At 39.0% G+C, this 26,201-nt stretch overlaps 1 protein-coding gene across 2 annotated transcripts in view; it reads left to right on the top strand.

Moving 5' to 3' along the window:
- Window positions 1-205: 205 nt before the first annotated feature.
- LOC131065047 (ABC transporter B family member 28) overlaps window positions 206-26,201 on the top strand; it is a 193,187-nt gene continuing 167,191 nt past the window's right edge. The window contains exons 1-2 of one of the 2 annotated variants that reach the window (XM_057999418.2): window positions 206-666; window positions 15,649-15,836. In XM_057999418.2, the coding sequence (XP_057855401.1) occupies window positions 252-666; window positions 15,649-15,836 (603 nt within the window). In that variant the 5' untranslated portion in view covers window positions 206-251. Of the gene's footprint in view, window positions 667-15,648; window positions 15,837-15,950; window positions 16,046-26,201 lie in introns of those variants that run through there. The other variant, XM_057999419.2, reaches the window with a different exon arrangement.

The raw sequence follows: 26,201 nt of genomic DNA, 5'->3' as shown, positions 1-26,201 counted from the left end.
GGTCTAAGCTATCTTTTTTGTGATTTTCTTCACGTAAATCTTGATTGATAGATCTTATGTAATGGTGATGAATTTTTTGAATAAATTAAAGATTGTCTTATATTGATTCATCACTCCCCTCACATGAATATGTGCTCATCTCATATCAATACAAATTAATTAGAACTTAAAATATGATAATATATATCTCTTACAAATTTATTATTACATTCCAACCAAAACAGAGCCACCCATTCCTCCCAAAGACAAGTATGACAATGGCACTGACATGGGCGATGGCCCTGCCATCGGGAATGGTTACTTCTCGCCGCATCTCAATTTGCTCGCCTCCTTCGCTTGCAAGGTGCAGATGGAGGTCCAGCTCAGAATACAGGTGTAAAGGGGTTGGACTTGCGCCCTTTAACCCCTGGGTTAAAACAGGTACCCCTAAATATCTGATTCAGGTCGCTTCGTACATTTCTCCGCCGGCTGATTTTGTTGAAGTCCACGACTCTGTTGATGCCACTGGTGGCAATGATAGTGATGATGACGTAACAGAGCCGGCAGTGCCTATTAGCTGGAATGTGATAGCAAAGCTATTGTTTGTACATAAGATGCGCCTCGCACTTTCTGTGTTTGCCCTCTTTGCTTCTACGGCTTGTACTCTCACCATGCCTATTCTCTCTGGTACACATTTCATTGCTCGCCTGCTCCTTAATTCTCTACACGAACTCAATTACAATATACCTATTTTCAGCACATTTATAAACCCATCTCACTAAAATTGGATATCTTAAAATGCTTTCTACTGAGAGATTTTGCGCTTATCTATTACGTCAAAACATAAACATTTGTGCTAATCTCACAATAGGCTATGGAATGGAAAAAAAAGGCTATGGAATGGGATCAAAGAATGTTTTTTTATTTTTTTCTAAAACGTTTTTGATCATAGTTATGAATTGGTAAGGTCATATATAAGACCTCATTCTTAACATAAATTCTAAGAGTTTGAACTTTAATGATTAGAACCATAATGTCGTGATTTGACTAACCATCACCCTATAACATTACGGACAAAATGTGATCAAGAAATTGATTAACTAACAATACAGTTTTTTCTTTCCCAAAAGCTTCAATTTCAATGTCATAAACTATAGAAACCTCATGTACTTTATATTTCAAATTTTCAAATTTTATCTTGCTATTTAGAAGGTTTAATGACAAGAACCATGAGTCACGATCTAACCATCACCCTACAAGATTAGGGACAGAATATAATTAAAAAAAAATTGATTAAATTAAAAATACAATTTTTTTCCTAGAAGCTTTAATTTCAATGTCATAGACTACAGAAACCTCATGTACTCTATATTTTAAATTTTCAAATCTTATCCTGCTATTTGGAAGACTTACTTTTGCACATTGCCAATAATCAGTTAATGCAAATTGACTCTTTTAACGAAATGGCATTACTGTCCTTGTTATGTTGTACTAATAGAATTCCTTATCGTAAACCAGCCCATTGAAATGAACTAGTATTTGGATCAATACATGTAATTTTGTTTGATAAGAATCATGTACAGCCCCTACGCATATGTTGGCTTCATTTTGAGTTACAACTGGTCATGTTTTCAAAAACTTCGAGCTATGCTTTATTAGTATAAATGCTAAAAGAAAAAGATGTATGTGTATGGAAAACCGTTTCTTAAATTTATTTCATTTGTACAATCTCATCCAATCTCTCTTTTCCATCATGTTGCCTCTTCTTTCACGTTACTTGTTTCTGGTAACTAAGTAGTACACTGCTCTAGGACGTTTAATCAAAGTATTTCAAGATTTTGATATTATATATCTCCATGTCTTTGGAATCCTGGGGTAGTGCGGACAGTTAATTGCTATCATTGGGATGTTGGTACACGATACTTGTATTTTATGTTTCATTGGGCTGTCACTGGTCATATCTGTTATGTTGCTTTATTATTGCGCGTTTTATGTACCAAATGAAAAGAAGAGAAAAACCTAGTGATTAAGCACTAAAGTTAACCACATTGGCATTAGTTGGTTGGTGCTCAGTGCCAACTTCTGGCAATGTCTGAGAAATTGCTTTAGAATACAAAAGGTACTGTGCAAGACATTATACTCCTCCTATTGAATATTTGTGGACTCCACTAAAAGACGATGGGAAGGCTTTTGATTATAGGATTTGGAATTTACTATGGTAAATTCGCAAGCTGGCTTGATTGGTCGCCATAGGCTGAACATGATAGATTCCTTTGGCTACATCTCATTTACTCTTATACGCTGCTCATGTATATCAATGCAATCAATTTGTGTCTGTAAAGGTTGCTTTGGGTCACATCTTATTTGCCCTTATGAATTGTTCATGCGGATCAGGGAAATCACTTTGTGTTTGTATAGGTTGCTTTAGGTCACATCTCATTTACCCTTATGAGTTACTCATGCATATCCCTGGAATCATTTTGTGTCTGTATGTTTTGATTCATAGAACATAATGCACTGTGTGCACGCATCATCACATACTTGAATGAAGAGACGCACACAAACAAACTGCACGTGCTGAAGAATTTTCCTATTGCTTAAATACAAGGAATATAGGACCTTCGGCATTTATATAACATACACAAAAGGCAGGTGATAAATGAAAATTACAAACTTAAGCAACACGTTAGAAAATTGTATGTATGCTCTAACATCCTCATTGGTTTTGTTCTCAATCATTATGGTATGATTCTCAAGAATCAAAGTGATCCTAGCCTTCAATAAAATGACATTCTGACTTGAAGTAGTCGTGCTTTAGTGCCTACAAAAATTTCAGGGGATAGTGATTTGTAATGTCTGTTTTAGACAATTTGCTATTAAGGGACAATTACTTAATTTCTCAAAATTATTATATCTGATTTACTGGTAATAACAAGCAGATTGTTGATCTTGATGTCACTTGATGGTGATATGTTGCCTTTCCTAATGATGACTTTATGCACTTGCAACTTAAATGGTGCTGTCTCTGATTTGTGATTGTTTTGCTTATGCACCCCATATTGTGCCTACAGCATTTGCTCACTGAGAGCGATCCAAACTGGATGATAAATAAAGATACAAAGCTCCACGATGTCCAAAAATGAGTAGGGGTTCCATATTAAATACCTCCTAATCCTAGTCAGTTGCATCTCTTCAAATTGATAAGACACATCTCTTTCTCTCATTTCTTTTCATATCAAGGATGGATTAGTTTATAATATTGATCATGTCTCTTCATGTGTTATTGTGAATTTGTCCTTATTGTCTAATTGCTGTCATTAAATCATACATGTTTAACATGATTGCTGATTAGTATTTGTCTCTAAATCGTGATCTAATTAGTCTATCTTTATAACCAATTCGGTTTTGGCATACCGAACTCCTTGTTCAATTAATCATTTTCGATGGCATGACTAATCATTAGACTTCCTTTGATTATCACTTGATACTTTAACAAGATGCTTTCTAGACTCATTGATGTCATTACTCTCCTTCAATGCATATGCCTGAGTCAACTGATTAGCAACACCTATTACTCCTTATTCAAGCGGCTATCTTCTCCCTTGATCGATGCTTAATAGGATTGCTTAATTGTTTATTGGACAATATAAAGATAATCGTTTTCACCTTCTCTTTAACACTTCATATTTAATCGATAGTTAATATCGATCCTCGATTTCCAGTCTTCAATTGGGATTGATCTTTTTATTCAGTGATGGTCTATTGATACATTGACGCCATGTTATTCTTAATTGATGTCTACCCCTTTGATTAGAAACTGTAATTTCCCCTACTAGGAGGCTGCCAATTCCTGTAACTTAATAACAGTTTTGATCTGATCTGATCTGATCTGATCAATGGTCCTCTCACTGGATGCTTTTGATTCCTTTCCTCTATATCTCTCAATGTGAGGGAGAGGTCACACCTGTTCATTATGGATGCCATTTGGCAAGAGACACACCTTTCACCATTAGCACCCTTTGAAAGAGTGCAACTCTTCATCACTTCTGCCCTTTGAGGGGGACACAACCTTTCACAATCGGATTTGTAGTTTTAAAAAAAATCAGATCTTCACTTCTGATTCCCAAAATTATACCCTCAAATGAGGTTCTCTTCTCCCTTTTATATCTCATGTTTGAGGGAGTCGCAACTTCTCATTTCATGTCTTTTTAACATTCAATAACTTAATTAAAATTTAGTTATATTTAATTATACTTGTATATTTTAATTTTAAATTTTATTATTATTATATACCATTAACTTGTATTTCAAAGTGGGGACATTACAGTCTGCCCCACTCAAGATTGCTTGTCCTCAAGCAATGATAAATTATCCCAATGCAAGGATTCCTAACTAACCCTTTAAGATTCGTAATCTTAAGACAGGTTTTCTCTCATCAATTGTAATCATAAGAACTGTGTTTGGTGGTTTCTTTGAGACAAACAAAGGTGAAATCCTCATTCCTTGAGAAGAGGACCAGAAGCATGACACACATGTATGACCTTCAAATCCATTTTGACTCATTATTGCTATTCTCATATTATAGATTAACTAAAAATATAGAGCAAAACATGGAGCATACACTTGAAAACATGAAGTAAACACATGAAAACACGAAGCAGACACATGGATATATTCGGATACAAGCATACACATGTAGATATAGTTTACTTGGTCCACAAGAAGTAGGAATGTGTAATGCTCCCTAACAGTATGGTGAACTGGCAGAGGAAGGTCGTACGGTGGATAGACCGTATGGTGGCAAGAAGAGGGGGGCCGTACAGTGCGAAGACCGTACGATGGAGTGAGGGGCCGTGCGGTGTAAGGGTTGTACAGTGGGCGAAACAGGCTGTACGGTGGTGCCAAGCAGGCCGTACAGTGGGAAGAAGGCAGGTCGTACGGTGAAGGGGATGTATGGTGGTATGTTGCCTTGACCGTACGGTCGATGTTCGGTCGTACGGTGAGTGAATATTCGCCAAGTTCCGCCTTGAGCCCTCCAAACGCTCAGTTCGTACAAAGAAATGAAATTATTATTCCAGTCACGAGACTTAGATGAAGATTCGAGAAATTATATTGATAATGATCGCACAACAGATTACACAGACCCGGAACAGAAGCAGACTAGGGTGAGAACTCCCACCGAAATTGCGGATGCCAAGTAGGGAGGATCTCTCACCTCCGAAATGACAGACAAGCTGAACTCCAACTGGAATTCGCACAAACAAAAGGAAAATACCAAATTCCCATACCTACAATAACGACTAACTCGGCCATATATATGGGTTCCGAGAAACTTCTCAAAGGGTTACAAACGGGCCGACACAACCAACCAAAACTTGCCTAATCTAATTAAATAAAAGGGCCCGAAAGATTTGTTATTAAATTTGGGGCCTTACAATAAAGTAATTAGATTTATTATTTAATTATATCGGGGACATCACAGTCCTCCCGGGCCAAAAATTGCTTGCCCTCAAGCAATTGTAGACTTGGATGCCCCAGAATTTGCTCGCCTTCCCAGGTGGCATCCTCGATGGGTAGATTCTTCCAGCGTACAAGGAACTCCTTGACTGTGCGTGTTCTCAACCTCTTTTCTTAGACATCGATGATCTCCGCTGGCTCTAGAATTAGTTTCCCTTCTTCGTCGATGGGTGGCAGATCCTTGGACACTGTGACGCGTTGGCCGACGACCTTCTTCAGACATGACACGTGGAAAACATTGTGAATCCGACTCCCCTCAGGAAGCTCCAACTCATAGGCAACTTCACCCACTCTCTGAACCACTCTGTAGGGTCCATAGAAACGCGGCTTCAGCTTCTCCTTACCACTTGTCTTCAAGGAGGATTGTCTGTGCGGTTGAAGTCGGAGGTAAACCAGATCACCAACCTCAAAATTCCGCTCAATCCGGTGTCGGCCAGCATACATCTTTTGCTGGCTCTAAGCCCTCTGCAAGTTGTCTTTGAGAGATGTCAGGATGTCTAAACTCTCCTGAAGCCAATCTTTGGCCATCGGTGCACGACTGTCTCCCAATGCCAGGTCAACAAATGAAGAAGGTTCATAACCGTACACTGCTTTGAAAGGTGGCATGCCTATCGACATGTGATAAGTGGTGTTGTAACAATGTTCACCCAAATGTAACCAGCGAACCCAAGCCTTCTGTTGAGCTGAGACGTAGTTCTTGAGATAACCCTCCAGCCATTTGTTCACAATCTCGGTCTGTCCGTCTGTCTGTGGATGGTAGCTCGTGCTGGGCGACAACTCGGTTCCTGCCAACCGAAATAACTCCATCCAGAAGGTACTCAGAAAACGGTTATCCTTGTCACTGACTATGTTTTGCAGTAAACCATGTAGGCGGAACACCTCACGGAAGAACAACTCGGCTACTTGAACTGCTTTATATCCTGTGGGGATGGCAAAAAAATGTGCATATTTGGTCAATCGGTCAACTATGACAAAAATGCAATCCTTTCCTTGCACTCTGGGGAGTCTAGTAATGAAATCCATCGAGATGCTATCCCATTTCTGGTCGGGAATTGGCAGTGGTTGCAACAATCCGGCCTGTAGGTTATGCTCAGATTTGTTTTGCTGACAAGTGGAGCATTCCCGCACATACTGCAGGACGTCGTTCTTAAGCCCCTTCCAGGAAAACCTTTCACGGATCTATCTGTAGGTTTTCAAGTATCCCAGGTGTCCAGCCAAGGGGGAATTGTGCAATTCCTTCAGAATCTTTTCCTTCATCTCGGATTCGGGTACCAGATAAATTCTATCCTTGTAATAAATGATGTCGTCAACCACCTTGTATTGGTCATCCTGCACTTGACCATCCATCAGTTCGCAGGCAAAAGTGTTCTTGGAGTATTCAACCAACAGGTATTCCTTCCAGTTTGTCGAAATCTGAGATAAAGAACATATGGCAGGCCTTCTTGACAGGGCATCAGCGACCATGTTATTCTTCCCCTTTACATATTCAATGTCGAAATCAAACGCCTGGACTTTGCTCACCCATTTTTGTTGTCGTTCATTCAGATCCCTTTGCTCCAAGAAGTATCGCAAGCTGTTGTGGTCTGTCTGCACAACAAACTTTGCTCTGACAAAGTACTGCCGAAACTTCGTCAGTGCGTGTAGGATGGCGAGCATCTCCTTGTTGTAGATGGAATACAACCACTTGTAATGTCCCCACTTTAGCAGTTGACCAAGTGTATGTGCGTTAGCCTAGCTCTACATGGTCCCGAGGGCTAACGAAGGGTTTAAGGGGATCCTGGAGTGTTTTGGCCTAGTCATTTCCAGTTTGGGCTAAAACGGAGTTGATTTACTTAGTTTCAGGCATAATTACTATTTTTAGTAAGTCAACAAGACACAACGGAGGCTAGCTTTGGTGATTGGATTCGATACTCCTCGACGAGAGCTTTTCGACGAGCTATCACTTGCGCTATTCGGAGCCCGATTGCTAATATATTTTAATGCCTGAAGTGTTATTAAAGTAACATTTAATTTAATTGTAAAATATTAAAGTGTTACTTTAATATTTATTTTATGGGGATGTGTGCAAATCAAAGGGGCACCCAAGGGAGACATAAGTGAATATTTTAATATGTTTTATATTGAACATCTTTTATCCCACATTGCTCAAGTGAGTTGGGTCGACCCTTGGAGAAAGAATAAAAGGAAGCTTTTGTGGCTTCATTCAGGATGTTGAATATGAGAAGAAATTGATGTGTGAGTTGCAGATCCGTTCTTGGCATTAGAGGACGTCTATCCTCTCTTGTGACATTCTAGACGTCATTCCCTTAGGGTTTGGCCTTTGGAATCCATTGCTATCAGCTTCATTAACAGGCAGATTGGGTGCATCTCCAGCTACAAGCAGATTTGGTGTTTTGCTCATACCTTCTTCACTTCTTGACCAATGCTTATGCCATTCTGAAGGGATGATTTTATGAAGATATTGGACTGATTGAAGAGTAATTAATACTATAGCAGCACTATAGCGCAACACTATTCACGTTACTGTAGCACGACACTATTCACGCTACTGCAGCGCGACACTATTCATGTTACTGTAGCACGACACTATTCATGTTACTGTAGCAGCAAGATGGGAAGTCATTGTTGGAACATTATGTCAAAAATGCTGGAGTATTTAGTGAGTTGAAAAATCTGCTATGTATTTGACTTTAATAATTCTGGAAATAATATCATATCAGCAGTAGTTCAATCTTCATGTTGCATATTATCGTAATTTCTTTCTAGTTCATGTTATGTGATTTTAAACCTATGCAAAGACTTAAAAACAAACAAACATTTCATTTCCAAAGCCATAAGAGGTTTAAACATTAAACGGAAAAATAAGGAGTTCGATGCAAACTGTTTGACTAAATTCCTATCAGCAGTTGGTTTAGTTTTTTGGGCATTCTAGGGTGTCCATTACACCACTCAACTCTCGAGAGCTTCCAACTCTCGAACGCAATGGGGTGACGGTCTTGCATCAATACCGCTCCAATGCCTTCCCCCGAGGCATCACACTCTAGGATGAAAGGGCGAGTGAAGTCTGGTAGTGCCAGAACCGGACACGTACTCATAACTTCGTTTAATTTGTCGAAGGTCTGTTGCTCTTGTGCATTCCAACAGAAGGATCCTTTCTTTGTCAGATCTGTCAGTGGTGCCCCTAGCTGTGAAAATCCTTTTACAAACCTTCTCTAATAACTGCACAAACCAAAAAATCCACGCAGCTCCGAGAGAGTCTTGGGTGGAGGCCAATCCAAAATGGCTTGAATCTTCTCCTGGTGAACTTGTACCCCCTGGGCGTCGATGACGTGACCCAAGTACAAGACCTCGGTCATTCCAAATTCACATTTGGACCTTTTGGCATACAGTGATTGTGATTCCATAACCCCCAATACTTCATCCAAATGCCCCACGTGTTCCTCCCAGGTCTTGCTGTAGATGAGTATGTCATCGAAGAATACCAATAGGAACTTACGCAGTTGCTTGTTGAAGATGTGGTTCATGCAGGACTGAAAAGTGGCCGACACATTGGTTAATCCAAACGGCATGACCAAGAACTCATAGTGTCCATAATGGCAGCGAAAGGCTGTTTTTTCCACATCTTGTTCCCTCATACGGATCTGATGGTAGTCGGAGCGGAGATCAATCTTGGAGAAATAGATTGTGCCATGTAGTTCGTCCAGTAGCTCATCGATCTTGGGAATGGGGTACCTATTCTTGATAGTCTTCTTGTTTAGTGCATGATAGTCGACACACATTTTGAGAGTTTCGTCCTTCTTCACCAATACCACCGAAGACGCAAAGGGGCTAGAACTGGGCCGGATCCATCCTTTATCGAGGAGTTCTTGGATCGTTTTCTCTATCTCATCTTTGAACTTCTTCGGGTGGCGATAGGGTGTGGTGATAACGGGTTTTGCTCCTTCCTCCAACTCGATGGTGTGCTCAAACCCTCGGTGTGGGGGTATACCAGGTGGAATATCAGTGAAGACCAAACTATGCTCATCCAGAACCGACTGAAGTCCCTCATCCCGGTAGTAAGTCGGTTGCTCTTTCAGAGGTTTTGTTGAGATCAAGCAATGTGCTGCCCAAACTACTTCATCATGTCTGAAGATGGCTTCCATCCTTTTGGCAGAAATCTCCCTCAGGCCGCCATTAGACATTCCCCTGAGAACCACCTTCCTACCGTCCACTTCGAATGAGAACTCCATCCTTTTGAAGCTCTGCGTGTACTGGTCGAGGGTCTCCATCCATTGAATGCCCAATATGACATCCGTGTCATCCAGATCTACAACAAAGAAATCGTCGGTCACTGTGTAATTTCCCATGGTGATGCTCAGTTGCGGAACCAGGTGAGTGCATGATAGGAGATTGCCTCCTGCCACCTTGACATCGAACCCTTCATGCTTCTTTGTACACAAACCCCTTCGGATGACAACTGATGAGTTTATGAAGTTGAGCGAGGCCCCACTGTCGAGCTTAACAAGAACTCGTTGCCCTTGGAGTGCACCACGTACTCTAAATACACTGCACCTTGGGGTACCTGCCAGTGTGGCAATGACGCTACGCCTCCGCACCAACGTGGAGATTCTCTCTGCCAGACTGGTTTCTTCGGCAGATTCTTCCCTTGGGGTTTTGCTTTCCTCATGCTCCTCTTCTCCATCAGACATCACTTCAATATAGTGAATCTTTCCTTTGCCCAAACATCGGTGTCCTGGTTCCCATGGTTCCCTGCAGGTGAAACAAAGCTTCTTCCTTCTGAGTTCCTGTCTTGTGGCTTCATCGAGCGATGACCCCTTCGGAAAGGGTTTATTATCCTTCTCCCTCGGAACGAAAGGTGGTTTGGTATGTGCAAAATTTATGGAAGAGGAAGATGTTGCCATGTTACGGGCCTTTTTTATTGCCTCCGTTAGCGTGTCGGGGTTGAACCCTTTCACCCAACCTTTCAGTGGTTCCATCAATCCGTCCATGAACAAGACCACCAATCTCCACTCTGAGATGTCGGTTACCAATACGGATAGTCTCTGGAATTCTGTGATGTAACCGTCCATAGATCCTGACTGCTTTAGTTGCGCCAACTCCTTGAAATTGAGTTTTGGATCCTTCTCGTCAAATCGATCTATGAGCTTCTCTGTGAATTCGGCATAGGAGGTTATCTGGTAATGGCCAAGAGTGACCATTCCATGATGCCACCATTCATGCGTGACCCCTTCCAGCTGGAGTGCTGCAAACTTGATAGCTTCATCTTCAGGCATCGGGTTGAGTTGGAAGTAAGTATCTGCTTTTTGAACCCAGGCTCGTGCTGAGGTCGCTCCGGCCCCATCAAAGGATGACAGGTTGATCTTGCCAACCTTCCGCTTGAGGTCATGGTTATAGTGTCCATAATGGCCCCGATTTCTGCCGCCCGAGTATTTCATCCGGAGCTCCACATAATCCTTGAAGGATATGTCCCCCTTGAGATTTGCATCCCTCCAATCTTGGTTCAATTGTGCTTGCATCTCCTGAAAGGTGGGCTCTTGTTCCCCGCGTGGCGCTTCTGATTTCTGAGGAAAAGTCGGCATCAGCGGTCGTGAATGTGAGCGTTGGACGTTTGACCTTCCCGTGACCGAATCATCGCCCTGTCCATTCTGTTCTCCATCTGTTTTTCCCAAGGCCAATTGTCGTAAGGTTTCCTCCATGATTTGTTGTCGTTGTTCTCCTCTGGTTAGGGTGAAGTTGAGCTGAGCTTGGCTTTTGGTTAGCTCCCTCAATAGTGCCATGACTTCTCTTCCAGGATCCTGTGGTTCCCCCATTCGATCGACCGAATGGTACCTCCTTCTGGTGTATACTTGCATCCACTACACGATAGGTTGGCAAGATCACAAGCTCTGATACCACTGTAATGCTCCTTGACCGTACGGTGAACTGGCAGAGACTGTTGAACTGGCAGAGGAAGGTCGTATGGTGGATAGATCGTACGGTGGTAAGAAGAGGGGGGCTGTACAGTGTGAAGACCATACGATGGAGTGAGGGGCCGTATGGTGGGCGAAACTGGTCGTACGGTGGTGTGAGGCAGGCTGTACGGTGGTGCCAAGCAGGTCGTATAGTGGGAAGAAGGTAGGTCGTATGGTGAAGGGGATGTACGGTGGTATGTTGCCTTGACCGTACGGTTGATGTTCGGTCGTACGGTGAGTGAATGTGGTCGTGCAGGCTGGGTGTACGGTAGTGGCTGTACGGTGAGTGAATATCCGCCAAGTTCCGCCTCGAGCCCTCCAAACGCTCAATTCGTACAAAGAAATGAAATTATTATTCCAGACACGAGACTTAGATGAAGATTCGAGAAATTATATTGATAATGATCGCACAACAGATTACACAGACCCGAAACAGAAGCAGACTAGGGTGAGGAGAACTCCCACCGAAACTGCGAATGCCAAGTAGGGAGGATCTCTCACCTCCGAAATGACAGACAAGCTGAACTCCAATTGGAATTCGCACAAACAAAAGGAAAATACCAAATTCGCATACCTACAATAATGACTAACTCGGCCATATATATGGGCTCCGAGAAACTTCCCGAAGGGTTACAAACGGGTCGACACGACCAACCAAAACTTGCCTAAGCTAATTAAATAAAAGGGCCCGAAAGATTTGTTATTAAATTTGGGGCCTTACAATAAAGTAATTAGATTTATTATTTAATTATATCGGGGACATCACAGAATGTCCAACTAGGACCAAATCCATCCCTTGGGCCAGTCACTCTATTATTTCATCCACGAGAGGTAGGAGCGTGAAATATTCCGAGCCAAATTTTTTCGTTTTTTCAATTGCAAGTTACAAACAAAACGCACCCGTTAAGGTTAGCTCTAAACCAAAACGATGCTGAAGCAACTCTAACCAGAATGTACACCAGGATCCCGATGTGGGCAAGGTGTGAGCATTGGTCAGAGGATCTGAAAGAAATGCTGATACAAAGAACTCTAACTAAGAATGCGCCGGCGAACGACGAGCATGTGGTCAGAGGATCCCTACCAACTAATAAACTGAAATAACTCGACGTCAAGAATGTGCTTTCCAAACCGAGATGAAATGGGAGCTACCATATGACGGAGATACTAAGAATTACAATGCAATTACAAAAAATAAGCGAGAATGCTGAAAGTAACTCAACACCCAGAATGTGCTTTCTGACCCGGAGTGGGAAAGGAGCTACCATAGGGCGGAGATGTAAGATATTACAAAGCAATTACGGAATGTAGAGATGAGCATTACAAAATGATAAAGCAAGATTATGAACTGCTGTCAGTACTACTGCCAGCTTACAATATGATAGATAATGCCTTGCTATCAATGTGAATCAAGAGATGAATAGAGCTGCAACAATATATATTGAGTTTCCTTCACTGAGTAATAAAGCTTAAATCAAAACTCTATTATTTAAGCCAACCTGACAATCTGATTTGTGACAGTCCTGTTTTCCGCATGCATGAACAGCAGCCCTGTAACTCACAGATTCACTCACAACTCACTCCAAACTCAACCAAATTCCACAAGACAAAATGCAATATGATCCTATGAAGATGGCGACCAAGATAGGACACTGAAAGCTGATCAAAAGTCTCTATTTAATTTATGCACGAAAACCAAGACAAGCAAAAAGGTACGGCCCAGCAAGAGGGGCGATTTTACTTTAAAAATCCCATGCTTCTCTAAAAAAACTGAAACTTAAGACAAAGGTGCGCCTTTCCCAGACAAAAGGATCTAAACAATACCCAGAACGATCTTTTTGGTATTTTTCGACTTATGAATGAAAAGACAACCTGCTGTAATGAAAATGCAATTTCCAGAATTTCTCTAATATGCATAAATCTGAACTAGAAAGCCATAAGCTGATTACAATGCACAAATCCCAATACAAACTCTCAAAACTACACTATCTCACCACTAGTCGCTATCTTTCAAGTGAGAAGCAATGCCAAGCTAGGAGGCGTACATTCCTCGAAGCAATCCCAAAGCCAATCCGGCAGCATAACATTCCTGTAGACAAAAAAGATACGAAAAGAGAACCAAAGGCTTCCTTTTATAATTTTCCGTTGACCTTCTCGAAACCCTAATCTTCCTTTCAGAGCCAAACCCTAATCCTCCAATAGATGGCGTCCCTTTCTTCAAAGCTTCAATTTTGACTTTTTAATTAAATTCATCACTTAAGTATTGGCGTCCAACTTAAGGCTTTAATTCAACCTTAATAATTATAAAATAATCTCAATGATGGCGCCACCCCTTAAAGACCCCTTTTAAAACAACATTAAGTTAAGAGATTAGGCCAAGGGGGGAAATATAACATTAAAATATAATGTTATTTAAGTGAAATGAAATTATCTCTCCGAAACTGCATTCCCAAGGCCAAAATTGAATAAACCAATTGAGTCGACTGAAGAGGAAAGTCAACTGTGCCGAGACCAATAGGATCACTGCCAGAAATAGAATTTACTAAAAATAGTAAATTCCAGAAGGTGCTCAGAATGCCAAGAGAAACATATCACTGCGAAGCCCACAGAAAACCCAGAAGGAATCCGCAGTTCAAACACCAATTCACGAGCAACTGCAACCTCCACACAAGAAACCCTAATCAAACCGTCCGAGTAGCCTACGGGTCTCCAGAATAGGCCAACGGTCATCTGAGAAGATCATGCTCGAGAAGGGGACATTACAGAGCGTCCAACCAGGACCAAAACTATCTCTCGGAGTAACCAATCCACAAGAGGCAGGAGCGTTCAACCAGGTTCAGAACCATCTCTTGGGCCAATTCACTTTACTCTCAAGAGGCAGGAGCGTCCAACCAGGACCAAAACCATCTCTCGGAGTAACCAATCCACGAGAGGCAGGAGCGTCCAGCCAGGTCCAAAACCATCTCTTAGGCAAATTCACTTTACTCTCAAGAGGCAAGAGTAATCAATCCACTACTCCTCCAATTTTGGTAGTCCATTTTATTAACACTCTTAATTACCATAGAGTAATCACCTTCAACAATTAGATGTGTATATTCTAGGATAGCAACCTAAGAAAGGCCCACCACAACTATTTCCCACTGCGCTATTAATTTGATCTACAACTAAGTAAGAGAAAACCTCCTTTCACAAAAAGGCTTGTCGAGTCCTTAACAACTAAACCATCCTCAACCAACCCAAGATTTCCCCTAGACATCCATCAAAGTTAAGTTTATGAAACCTAGGAGGAGGTTTCTTTGAAGACAATTGTTTTCTAACACACTATTTGTTGATTACCCCATCAATAAGGGATAAAAATTTCTTTGTTATATAACCAATGATAAATTTTTGCTAGAAAATGCCCCTCTTTTGCTTTTTCAACTTCACAAATACATTCTTTCTTTTTTATCTTTTAAAACATCTATCAATGTGAGGGACATCAAGATGTCTTGGAGACGTTTCTAAGCAATTGGGGACACCCCTTAATAGCTTGGAGTTGTAGAGGCATTCCCAAGTACTCACCTTAAAATAGGAAATTTCCTTGTGATGCCAAAAATATTATGAAATTTTTTGTGTACATGAGGGAAAAATGTATAAAGAACGTTGTGCGGATGTTCCCTCCACATTCCCAAAGTGTTTGGGACAACCCCATAGAGTAGGATATGTCCCTCTATACCAATTGTAAATATACTACTTATCCATACTTCAATGCATGTTATTTTGTGATTCTTTTGAGACTTTATTAAACTATTTAACATTTTGGGTTGTGACAATTTCACATTTGTAGCTGGAGTTTGCAATTTACTTGAATAGATTAACATTCTTTCTTAGAACCGTGTCCAACTATTCATGATGGTTTCAACTACAATTTTTTGTTGTTGTTGTTGTTGGTTTTAAATGTTGAATTCTCATGCTTTTAATGCTATTCTCTTTGGACACAATGTCTATAGGGAAGTGGATAAATCTTTAAAATGCACACTGCTATTTTTTCAAAATATTAATGTCATGAGAAAGTTGAGTCATAACATTAGTTGGTTTTACACATTTTTATCTATTTATAATGTGAAATCTAGGAATACTAGTAGTAGTAATAAAGGGAGGAAGTTCCATTACACTAGACATTGACATGTGACATGATGTTATAATTTTTGTTGTGTTTACACAGGGAAATTGTTTGAAATCCTTGTTGGCACAAGTTCAGAACAGTTATGGCGATTGCTTTGTACGATGGGTTCTCTTTATCTGTTAGAACCAATTTTTACCATTATTTTTATAACTAATATGAGTGCAATCTGGGAAAGAGTGATGGCAACCTTACGGTTCCAAATATTCAAAAGGATCTTGATCCAAAAGGTATGCTCTTGTTTGTATTCTGTCACCTTTTTTTGTTTAGATATACTCAAGCTCCTTCCTTGTAGAAGTTGCCATCACTTGCTGGCTAAATTGTTTTATCTTTGACTTTTTAAGGGAGCCTGTCCAAGAAGAATGTGGAGGTGTGCAATAAATCAATTGTGTAAAGCTAATGAAAAGAGACAACAAATCTTCATATGCTCAAATGCCGTGTATGCATTCTCAATTATATTGTGAACAATATCTCAGGATAATGTCCAAGGCCTTTTTGGCTTAAGCTCAAATGAGCCAAAAGTATAACTAAGAAATAGTTATTTAAGTGCTTTCAAAAGGTGCTGTAAGTTGTGATTTGCAGTTGTAACAAGTTGCCTTGTAATGCTGATCTTTTCTCAACCTTAGGTAATATTGCTTAACATACAGACAAGATAATCTTAATAGTAATAACAGGGATAACAATAGCAATAAAAATGAAAGCAATGTCATATTATTATGCATATTATTAGTAAACTTCCACAGTTTAATTCTAAGAGTCCAGATGCATACTTGTGGATGCTATATATCATTCGCAATAACTGAAAGAATTGCCAAAGGCTCTTTGGGTGAGGTGCAGAAGAGTGAATTTAAATTCAAAGAATAAAGCTTGAATCAATTATTTTAGTTCTTCCATGTAGGATGTCCTCTAAAGTTTGATGCCCAACTGTAAAAAGATGTGCTGCCCACCTGAAACATGAGGACAACATAATTCTAATAGTGATAACAAGGATAACAGTAACGATGAAAATGATCTGGGTGATGCTCTTATGCATCATATTAGTAAAGGTCCATGGTTCAATTGAAGAAGTTCAAATTTCATATTATTTTGTGGTCATCTTTGGACACTAATTCATATATTTTCTTTGAGTCATAATTTTGAATGAATTCCTTGAAGATTATCCTTCTTGAGTTGGCCATGTATGCATTACCATTTCAGGTCAATAGCAGTGGGGACCAAAGCTTACAACTACTGAAACCACATTCACATGCCCTCATGTAACAATTATTGCTGTTGGTCATGCAAGTTGCCATGTTTTGTTCCAAACAGTAGTCGAATTCTCATGAAAAACACATTTACTATAAGGGAATATTGATTCTTTGCGGTGAATTGAATCCATACAACATACAACCATGTGTAAAGGGGAGTAATTGATTGCTTATTCTATTAGCTTTGAAAGCATTAGATTTCCCTTGATACTGCTTGAACATTCTGTTATGAACAAAGAAGTCCAAATAGAAGACATTGTGAGGAACATGAGGGTTAAAGATTTTGATGGGTTTAATTCGATGTTTCTGATAGATTCACCATTTCATGCACTTGGATTGGTAAACAACCCAATGTAGCTATAGGCGAGTGTAAGGTATGTAATAAATTCTATTTTATGAGAACTAAAATAGTTATGGGTGTACAATGGCTGAATTCCATTGGCGAGTTTCTACAAAATCATCAATCTAGGGAGCTAAATTTTACATGAAGGAAAATATTTAGTGCTTGGAGGTGTTTGTAATGGATCTCTTAGGGTAGTCATAAATAAGAGGAATTCTTGCAAGGGGCATGTTGCTTGGGTAGCAAGTTTCTTGATGATGGAAGACATGGACACTTTCTCCTTTCTGGTATGCAAAATAGTCATCATTTTGATATTCAAATGCTTTTGAATCAGCTTAGTGTGGTGTTAAATAATATGAGTCCAAAACTGCTACCATATAGAGGATTCCAAAATGTTGTAGAGTTGGAACTAAGAATATGCATGTTGCAATTACTCCTTACCACCACCTAAGAATATATTTAGAGGAGAAAAGTCTTAAGGAGTTGCTTAAAATGGGCCACATCAGCTTTAGCCCTGTTTTTTTATTAGTGGTTCTTGAGAAGGGTGAAGATGGCTCCATGAGGATATGCTTCAATTACTAAGCAATGTACAAGAAGATAATGAGAAACATCATTTTTATCAATGAGTTCATTGACGAGTTTCATGAAGCAACTTACTTCTCAAAGACTGATTTGAGATCAATCTACCATTAGATCTTTGTTTGTAAGGAAGATGTGCATTAAACAACTTTCAAATGCCTTATTAGACACATTGAGTTCTTTGCAATGCCATTTGATTTTTCAAATGCACCAGCTACTTGTCATGTCCCCTTTTTAGCCTTAGGTATTTGTCATGGTTCTTTAGCCTATTTTCTAATTTCTTGTAGGTTAATGGGTTGGGTTAGGGAAGTATTTTAATAAATAATAACTAAGTTAGTCTTAATATTATTTTCGTGAGCATTGTAAAAGACAACTTTATTATTATTTCCTAGGCTTCCTAAGTGGGGCATAATAAAACCTTATGTAACTCTTAACAATATTTTATTATTCTTGTAGCTGCTTCTGGTTTTAATTGTGTGCCTTTTTTACATCAACGTTTCGGATCACACTCTGTGATCCATCATTAGGATGCTCAGAGAATGCAAGGATAAGATAGATGGTATTTGATTGTGTGCCTTTTTTACATCAATGTTTCGGATCACCCTTTGTGATCCATCATTAGGATGCTCAGAGAATGCAAGGATAAGATAGATGGTACCTATCTTTTCCTTGCATTCTCTGAGCATCCTAATGATGGATCACAGAGTGTGATCTGAAACTATCTTATCCTTGCATTCTCTAAGCATCCCGATGATGGATCACAGAGTGTGATCCGAAACGTTGATGTAAAAAAAGGCACACAATCAAAACCAGAAGCAGCGACGAGAATATTAATATGGATTGTGGAAATTCGATCATTTTAATATTTTATTATTCTGGGATAGAGTTACAAAAGTAAATTAAAATAGATTTTTGGGAGGGAAAAGGGAATATTTTAATTTTAGTTTCCATAGGAGTTAATGAAAAGAGAGGTCTCATTTGCACTCTCCACCATTTTATCTATCAAATCCTAGTTTTTTAAATAGAGCCTTTGTGTTCATTTCTTTGCCCTAGTGTAATGTCCCATAACCATTTTTTTGGGTTTTTACAATTATTAGCATGAAATGTAGAACTCATACTTTTTGATCACCTAGATTTTGGTGTGGGTAAGGTGAGAGTAGTGATGCAAAACTCTGCAAGTACTTGTAGAGATCGTGAGTACTTGTGAGCCAAAATTGGTGGCGAGTTACTGCTAATAAACTTGTAGCCGCGTAAAAAGAAAACTTGTCATTTTTTTCATTAAAAATCGGTAAAAATTTGCGATTTGTGCTTCAAAATCTCTCAAAAACACGTTGATATTGATGGAAACCCTTTTTCTTGCAAAAACAAATGAGTTTGAGAGATTTCATGCATTTATAGGTGTGTTCAAGGATGACTGTGGTGAATTAGGGCACGACAATGACTTTGAATTTTTTATATTGATATATTTCACAAGTTTAATTTTTCTTTAAATAAAATAGTATATACATATTTTTAAAATTAAAATATTAATGTAAATATTTTAAAAATTGTAAAAGCACTATTTGCATAAAAATTAAAATACAGTTGATATGTATTATAAACAAATAAAATAATAAAATTATTCTTATTTAAATAAAATAAGGTTGATATCTATGAATTTTTTTTGGAAGATGCATCTAAAATATATATTGATAAAAAAAAAAAATTAAATTAACAGTATCATGTTTTAATTTTATATGCATATGTCAAAAGTTTTAAATTGCATGTTTAGGAGAGTTAAGTATATTAAATTGAGTTCCATGGCATTTGGGGGCCATTTTTTGGGGATGGCGGGAGATGACGATTCATACATATATGTGTGTGTGTGTATTTATAAATTTTCAAAATATAAGAGAGAGAGAGAGAGAGAGAGAGAGAGAGAGAGAGAGAGAGAGAGAGAGAGAGAGAGAGAGAGAGAGAGAGAGAGAGATGTCAATAACTGATAACAACAATATTTTTATATAAATAAATCATGGCAGCAGTAGTATAACAACATAATAAACTTCAATAAACTAGTATAACAATAGTATAAACCAAAGATGTAAATATCTTAATCGGCAATAAATCGTTTGGCCAAATTTTTTAAAAAAATCGGGAAAAAATCGGCAATAAATCGGCAAAATTATCAAACATTTGAAAATATATAATTTTTTTAAATATTCTAAAAAAACCCATGTATACACTAAATTTATAGAACACAATAGCATATTACTGGTTTCCATCATATATAAATCATACTCATAGTTTGAAACTTTGAGTCAAATACATACCATATGGCATATAGCAAAGTGATATACCAAAAAAACAAGTTCAAGTTCTAAATAGTAAATACGATTGAGTCAAATCCATATTGTAGAGCCTAGACCACAAAACAAATCAGTGAAGTCTGAATACATATTAAGTTCATGGTTTCATATCATTGAAAACTGGAAATCATTGTAAGAACCCAACTTGGCTCTCCTTTGCTGACTGTTTCTTTTGAATGCAGTAGATTTGAATTTGTTTTGGTTTTTGAATGTTTATGGATTTTTTTTGTGTTTTTTTTGGTAATAATGAGCAATGATACAATACTGAAATAAATTCCTATGCTTAAAATAATACTGAAACAATAATATTACTACTGGAATTAATTTACGAGACTATCAAGGGAATGTTTGTTCTGTTTTATGGCCAATATGCCTGAAAAACAAATTCATTACAATGTAAGATAAAAACTTGATTTTTGCTGTGATGAAAAATCTGCAAACTGCAAATTTTAATTTTTAAATTTTTTTTACTGTTCACGCGGTACTGTAGCAGTCCGTACGGCGACATTGTTCACGTGGCATTGTAGCAGTCCGTACGGCGGTACTGTAGCAATCCGTACCGTACTTGTTAATCACCAAAATTTCTTCAATAAATCTGCAATAATTTCTCATGAATTTATTCTTCAATTCTGCGCAATTAGATGCAAATAAGACCTCTGAATGAAGTCTTCCTGAAACCAAATATCACTGAATATTTCATCAGCTCAGATGGTGAACATTGAAGCAACTACGTCCTCCAATGGTGGCTGAAAACCCTAGTCTCCAGAGCAAAACCCTTTCAATTTCACAAATGCCAAAATAAAAAATAGCAATCCTCCCCTTCTTTCCAAACTCAACGCTATATATCCTTTTTGCAAATCGTACCCTAATCCTCTTAATTACAATTTTGCTTGTAGTTTCATTTAATTTCACTTTGGGTGTCAAAACGATTTTAATCATTAAATGGGCATTTAATTTTAATATTTCAATAGTCTGGCTCAGATAATTTAATTAAAAACATGGCCCCGTCTAATGATGAGTTGACCCTCAAGTTAAGTGATTATAATATATAGTCAAATTATAACTTTATTATTAAATCACTTAATAATAAATGCTAAGTTATTCAAACTTGTCTAACTCCATGAATATTTTGAATTTAGCTATGCCGTCTGAAACTGGAGCTCACCAGTTGACCACCCATCTGACCGTGATGTCTGCTAAAAATAGCAGGGGTCCATCTCCAACTGCTAAAAATAGCCTGGCCAAGCCAAACTCAAAGCAAAACTCATCATAAACAAACCCTGGCAACCCAGAAGTGTACTCTGCTCTGTCCCTGGAAGATCTCCACGCCAAGGTGACCCTCTATCCAATCCTACTAGCCTACGAGGGTCTTTGATAGGCTAATCACAAGCTAGAGTGATGTCTCTAGCTAGAAGGGGACATCACAATCATAGATTGCGTTTGCGACTAAAGCTCAAAAAACTTTGTTGCCGCTGAGTGGGTGCTGAAGTAGATGGTGTTGCAGCAGCTGCTGCTGCTGCAATATCCTCAACTGGTGATGAATCTGCCTCTTCTGGATCGACAAACTCATCTCCCGCCTCCTCACATTTTGCCACCTCTGCCGCCCATTCAGCTGCCTCCCTCTCCATCTCATCTAACTGAGCGTTAGTGATAAATGCATCCACATCAATATCACCAGTAGCACCATCAGGTTCAGCAATCCAATCTGCTGTGTATGGATCAATCTCATCAATGTCAAGTGCGTCATATGAATTGTTCCCTTGTACCCTCTTTTCATGCAGTCGAAGGTTGTACCGCACATATACAAGGTCATTCAAGTGCTTCTGAGTCAACCTATTGCGCTTTTTTGTGTGAATGGCCTCAAAGACACTCCAGTTGCGCTCACAACCAGAAGCACTACAAGGCTGAGATAATATGCGGATTGCAAGCTTTTGAAGATTAGGCGTTGTGGCACCATAATCTTCCCACCACAGATCTGCAAGCATACAAATTGGCATTTATAACTTGGTAAATATTTTTATAAACTTAAAGATTGAAATAAATGGTAAAGTTAAACCGTAAAATAGATTTAAGAGCACATTTTTTTTTACCTGGCAAAAGGGTGTCTCTCTTACGAATACCAATAGGTGAAGAAAACAATGCCCCATCTCCCTTCTTGTACCTCTGCAACTCATCAACAATGAGGTCTTGAATATTTTCATCAGGAACCAACCTCTGAATACATGTGTCAAGGCCAAGTTGAACCTCCTGATCTATTTTGAAACTGCGGGAGTAAAAGAACTTGGGTTTCAAATAGTAGGCAGCAGCATGGATATGCTGGTGGAGTTGTCGGTTCCACCTTCGATCAATTATGCGCCATATGGGTTCATATTTAGTCCTCTCTGACCCATACAAGTGCTGAATTGCCTCTTTGGCCTTATCCATGGCCTCATATAGATACCCTATGGGGCTTTTATCCCCATCCACCATCCGTAGAACCCTCACCAACGGTTCTGACAACTAGACATGACAAATTTAACAAAAATCAGCAATGTGTAATATTAGAAAATTTAAAAATATATCATCAATTGAAATTTGAACTTTGAACACTTACATTGATGATCTCTTCCATTAGTTTGGCAAATCTATCATCAAAAACGGCCTTCACGACCTTCTCTGCTTCAGGCTTCCTACAATAAGGGCTTTGCAACCATCTTTCACTCACAAACATCCTCTTCAGGTTGGGCAATGCACGTAATATGCTTTGTAAGTTGAGGAAATTCGTGGCAAAACGTGTGACTCCTGAACGCACAAGATCCTTACCATCAGTGTGTTGTCTCATAAGCTCCAAGACCCATGTGTGGTTGTAGATGTACTTTGTGATTTCCCTTCCATCTTCAACCACATTCTTCACCCAACTAAGTTTCCCTATGTCCTCGAGGAGTAAATCAAGGCAATGAGCAGCACAAGGGCTCCAAAATAATGACGGATGCCTAGCCTGTAGAAGTTTACCCGCTGCCACATATGCAGCTGCATTATCGGTCACAACCTGAACAACATTCTGCACTCCCACTTCGGTCACCACCTCATCCAACATGTTGCACAAGGTTTCTGCATTCTTCACTTGATCTGAGGCATCAATCGATTTTAAAAATACCACCTGTCCCCCTGAAGCAACTAGAAAGTTTATGAGTGTCCTATTCCTACTATTCGTCCACCCATCAGATAAAATGGTGCAGCCATTCTTTTCCCAATTCCTCCTTTGTTGTTCCACCAGCTAATGTGTGTTTTGGACCTCATCCTGCAATAATGGCCCACTCAACTCATAACGACTTGGGGACTTGAACCCCTTACCAGAAATGGTCAATCCACTGACCATTTGCTCCCAATATGGGCTCTCAATAATACTAAACGGAATATTGTTGTAAATCCAAAATCTAGCCACTGCCGCTCTTGTCTGCTGATGCACTTCCTTATTCCATGAAGTACCTAACAATCCAGGTTGTGCACCAGGAGTGTTACAAGGAATGAAAAAACTAGATGTATTGCTGCCCACCCCAAAATTTTCTGACTCTGTAGAACTGATATTCCTCGTTGGGCCTGTCATTGCCTCTGCTGTCCTCTTTTTTTCTGTTTTCTTTTGCTCAAATTCTGAAAGTTTTGCTTTTACCTCCCTTTGAACCTCTTCAGGACAATTGTCACATACCGTAATATTTTGTCCACTGATCTGTGCAAGGTGAATTTTGAGTCGGTATATTCCACCAGTCATAGTTTTCCTGCAATGGTTACAAATAACCTCTCCTGCCACTGCACCTGGTGTGCCATGTTTCCACATAGGATCCCTCTTTCTACCACCACCTCTAGTTGTAGAAGCCATTGTCTTTTATAAAAATTCGAAAGAAACCTAGCAAAAGAGACCAAACATGGATCAATATATGCCATTAAGAAAAAAATGCTGGTCTTTCTTTAGCTGATATTGGAATGGCATGAAAAGTCTAGACTCTACACATTACAGACATTCTGAAATATACAGTTATTGAGAAGAAACTAGCAAACGATCTGTTTTAGTTTGTTTTTAACAACAATTACAAATTTACAACATCTTCAAAAGACAATTATTCTTAATTTCCTACATTTTCACGGTTCACCTTTATTCCCGAATCCTTGGTTTAGTTCATAGGCATTGGTTCTTAAATTGTGGCTCTGGGTCTAACTTCTAGCATAAATCACAAGGTTTACTATAAATCATGTAATATAAATCGAAGGTTATGTGAAACAGGAGTTGTGTAATTCTAAATTCTAATTACTAATTACTAATTATAATATACTGTTTACAAGGTCTTGAACTTTTGATTGTGTTTACTGTTTAGTGTTTACTGTTTTATATACTGTTTAGTGTTTACAAGGTTTTGAACTTTTGATTGGTTGTCTTTACTTTTGAATATATCTCCTTCAACGTACAGGGGAAGGAGATTTTATCGTTCACACTTCACAGTTCACACTTCACAAATTACCTAATTTTCATTTTAATTGATTGCAAACTAATACATGATAATTTATTAATTATTAATGATAATAGATATATCATTTTTTTTAAAATTCTGTAAAATATAGCTTAACAGTCTAAGAGCAAAATATTACACAACTGTGTGATATAGACTCAGTTGATAATGATAATAGATATATCATTTTTTTTTAAATTCTGTAAAATATAGCTCAACTGTGTGATATAGACTCAGTTATCAAAAGTAAAAAGTAAAACTTCAGAAGACATGGCGTAATATTTGTTGATGTTCAACTTCACAATGGCAAATCGAGCCAAACCTGGAAGTCGTGACTGTAAGGGATGTCAGCCTCAGGTATCGGCCGTTGGGGAGGAGGGAAGTCGTGACTGTAAGGGAGTCGAGCCGTAGTCGTGTGTGCCGCAGTCGCGTGTTTTCTGAGGCCGAAAGAAAACCCTTTTCTCTTCATTCCGCGCGACCCTTTTTACCTTTTAGGGTTTGCGGCTTTTTTTTAAAATTCTTTTTCGTTATGCCGATTGCCGATTGCCGAGTTTCTAGGTTTTAATCGCGATTTTTTGCGATTAAAAATCGCGATTTTTTGTGAATAAATCGCACGCGATTTAAATGGCGATTCAATCGTTCTGCCAAATGACTCGCGATAAATCGCGATTTGCACGATATTTTGGCGATATTTACATCTTTGGTATAAACTATAATACAACAATTAGATATTATGATAGTGATAAAATTAGTTATCTAAGTTCTTGATTCTGGTCTCCACTGCCAAACCCCCCCTCATTGTAATCAAATTTCTCATACGACAAGAGATCCCAATAACTAGTGGGGGATTGAGAGTGGAGAGCTTGATGGGTTTGAGGGGCGGGAATGATAAGCTGCACAAGGTGTTAGATGTGAGAAAAACCCAACAATAGAGTTGGTGTGGGGGAACATTTTGTTCTCCCGTGGGCTGGAAGTGGGGGTTTGGGGGCGATGCTCCCGAGTTTTTTTTTTTTTTTGACAAAATGTCTTGCAGTTGTCGGGGACGTTTGGCTGTTCTTGTCCGCCCCAAGGACGACCAGGCGTCCCCTCCCATTTTTGGGATGTTTCCAACATTTGGCAAGTTCGGGGGATGACAGGGGGACATCACCAAACGTCTTACGCCATGGGGGATGGGTGTGGGTGGGACGGGCGTGGGCTTTAGGGGTAGGGACACGTCCCTGTGGAACATAGGTATTAAATTCAAAATTGATTAGGGCACTAACTTATTGGCGTGGCAAGTCACATAGTTCTACAATGTATGCAATGTAGAAAATAGATAATGTCTTGGTGGCATAGCCATCCAGACTCACAAATTCAAGTTATATGGAGAAGAACCACATATATGATTACAATTGAAGGATAAAGCAATGGAATGTTCTTCTAATTCAAATACATGAACTATGTCAAACAACTGTCCAACAATCTAAAGATAGACATTTCATTCTGGCAAGTAAATTGTATAAATTATTAAATGCATGGAGTAAGAGCTGGAATGTTTGATAGCATGATGGAGAATGAACCAATGCTGCAATCTGTACCCAAACCATTGTATTATTACTACAGG

This window comes from Cryptomeria japonica, chromosome 11 (assembly GCF_030272615.1).
Source record: "Cryptomeria japonica chromosome 11, Sugi_1.0, whole genome shotgun sequence".
Taxonomy (NCBI): Eukaryota; Viridiplantae; Streptophyta; class Pinopsida; order Cupressales; family Cupressaceae; genus Cryptomeria; species Cryptomeria japonica.
Note: the sequence above shows the minus strand (reverse complement) of the source record. Positions and strands in the feature narration are given on the sequence as shown.